Here is a 2620-nt window from a genome sequence, read left to right as displayed (position 1 = left end):
ATGCTTTAACTTTTTAAACATCTGTAGATTCTACTTTGTAAAGTAAGTAAGTATTTATCGAATGGCCCTCTAGACAGGAAATGAATTGGGGCTGTTACCTGAAGGATTTAAATCACTCTCCAGTGATTAATAAATACTGAGAAAAAAGTAGCCCCAAATAGTAAGACAATGTCCTGAAATTACCATGGAATATGGTTACCTGCTAGGTATGTATTATTCTAGAGCAGTGGTTCTCAATCAGGGCAATTTTGCCCCACTCCCACCCTGGGACATCTGCAATGCTTAGACATTTTTTTTTTTGGTTACAACAATTGAAGGGGGAGGGTGCTACTGGCATCTAGAGATTAAAGACCATGGATGCTGCTAACCAGCCTATAATACACAGGGAACACCCCCTACCAAAGAATTATCCACCCTTTATAAAATGTCAACAGTGCAAAAGCTGGGAAACTCTGTTCTAGAGGGGTATACATAGGGAAACCAAAGCAGAGAGACACAGAAAGATGGCTAGAGTCCAAGATCCATTTCTATTCTCACCTTCTGGCTCCGCCACTCCTGGCCCGTGTTCCCGGGAGAAGGTCAGGGCCTCCACTGGCTCTTCCTTGGCTGGGAGAGGTGGAGGATGAGTACTTTTAGCAACAGGTTGAGTGTTCTTTGGCTTGACAAATACAGGTCCTTTACCTACATGGTGATGGATTGGCCTGCGTCTATGAACGCCAGAAACCGTATAACCCATTCCACCAGGACAGATTTCCTTAAAAGCAGCTAGATTTGGGATGGGAAAATATTCCTTTTAAAAATCTAACAGTGCAAACTTATACAGAGGAAAATATCATGATGAATATCTCTTAATAAATCATCACTAATATAGATACATTTAAAGACTTCAAAAAGATGCAAAATGTAAGCAAATTGCTTTAATTTCTGATAAACTTGAATATTTACAGAAAAAAATCCAACCTTTTTTTTTAACTAAACATTTCTCCATCTGTTAATTCCTTATCCTACTCAATCAGAATATCATAAATATTCTAATAGAAAATCATTTTGAAGGTTAAAAAGAACGACTTGCAAACAATGAATAAATTACCTTTTCAGGGGGTACAGTTGCCACTAAAACCAGAAAAGAAAGAAGGGCTTTAGTACATTTTAAGACAAATTCACTCTATTATCTTTAAATTTTTCAAAAGCAATGAAAGTCTAGTATCTCTCCAAAAAAATTAAAAATCAAACAAAAGCAAATGCAGAATTAAGGTTATCTACCATGTGGGAGAATTTTACCCATGACTGACAGAAAATTCTCAGTGCTATGTTATTCTTCAACTACAGGAGCTCAGGGAGCACATGTAAGTCTTTCAGACTCTCTCATTTAAAATTGAGATAATTAAACTAAAAAGTTAAAGAAGGTAACACTTTCTGGTGTATTATTTTACGCCTAATCTCAATTATGTGGAACTTCCCATATCTTAGAAAACAAACATTTTCCTTAATTTGTCAAATATTTTAACATAGTATATAATGTTTGAAATGCTCTCCGGTGTCAACGTTAAAACAGAAGGCCACTATTTCAATAAGAGACATGAGACTAGATGCTGCATTCTTGATGTATCCTAATCTTTAATGAAGCCCTGTGAGCCTTTTCAGGAAGATACACTAACTTAATCATGAAAAAGAATCTCACAAGCCAGTAAGAGCCGATTAGAGGTCAGCATTAATACAGTGAACAAATTACATATTACAAAACATGTGGGGGTAGTGGTGACGCCTTTGTACTTTGAAAGACTTGCTTTTCATTACTCAGTTCTTAGCATTAGTCCTTTAGCCCTGGGTCAACATTCCCCAGGATTTTTCTCATGATTAGTATCTCCTAAACATTAACATACAGGTTGGGTAGGTGCATTAACTTCTAAAAGCAATTAGGGTACCAGATAAATTAAAATTACTGCTGCAATATATTCTTGTGGTTGGAGAAAGTCAATTAACCTATCCTGCTTAACCCACCACCAGGAAAGTCTTGATGCAAAATCTGGATCACAGCCCAACTTCCTCCTGCCTGTACAAAGGACAAACAGTTGCAAACATCTGGTCATGACACCCTGAGTATACAGGAATAAACTGATCAATGCTGACAATTCCAGGTGTGGTCCCACCTGCTCTGCCTAACCAAGAAAAAGTACAGTGAGTGAAAGAATAGAATAAAATAGGGCAGAACACACAAATGTTCACAGCCCAGAAAAAATCCTGTCTACCAAGCAGGCTGTGCCAAGCTCCCAAACTCATGCTTAGCCTGGACACCCTATCTCCTCTCAAGATTTATAAATGGGCACCCTGAGTTCTGACCTAACAATCAACCATAAAAAGCCAATAGGAGCTTTATTAGAGTAAATATATATATTCCATACAAACCTAAAATTTTTGTTCCTTCTATCTAGGATGAGAATTTCTGTGATAACCAAGATATTCGAGGTATTAGATATGCTGGTTCATATAAAGAGACAGAGATAGAGATGGTCCCTCTTCCTGAATGCCAGAGAGAGTGTCAGTCAATTGTCTCTAGACACCCTCTCAAGTATAAGGCCTTCAACCATTTCCTTGGAAAAATGTGTCCCTTGGTCAGGGG

The 2620-nt window shown here is 37.7% G+C and overlaps 1 protein-coding gene across 1 annotated transcript in view; it reads right to left on the bottom strand.

The window, feature by feature from the left end:
* The window catches only part of LTBP1 (latent transforming growth factor beta binding protein 1), a 482178-nt gene that overhangs the window by 164686 nt on the left and 314872 nt on the right, over nt 1-2620 (bottom strand). The window contains exon 12 of the mRNA XM_012652425.1: nt 538-765. Coding sequence (XP_012507879.1) covers nt 538-765 — 228 coding nt within the window. The remainder of the gene's footprint in view (nt 1-537; nt 766-2620) is intronic.

This window comes from Propithecus coquereli, unplaced genomic scaffold, assembly GCF_000956105.1.
Source record: "Propithecus coquereli isolate 6110/MARCELLA unplaced genomic scaffold, Pcoq_1.0 Scaffold39, whole genome shotgun sequence".
NCBI classification, from domain to species: domain Eukaryota; kingdom Metazoa; phylum Chordata; class Mammalia; order Primates; family Indriidae; genus Propithecus; species Propithecus coquereli.
This window is presented reverse-complemented; position numbering and strand designations above follow the sequence as displayed.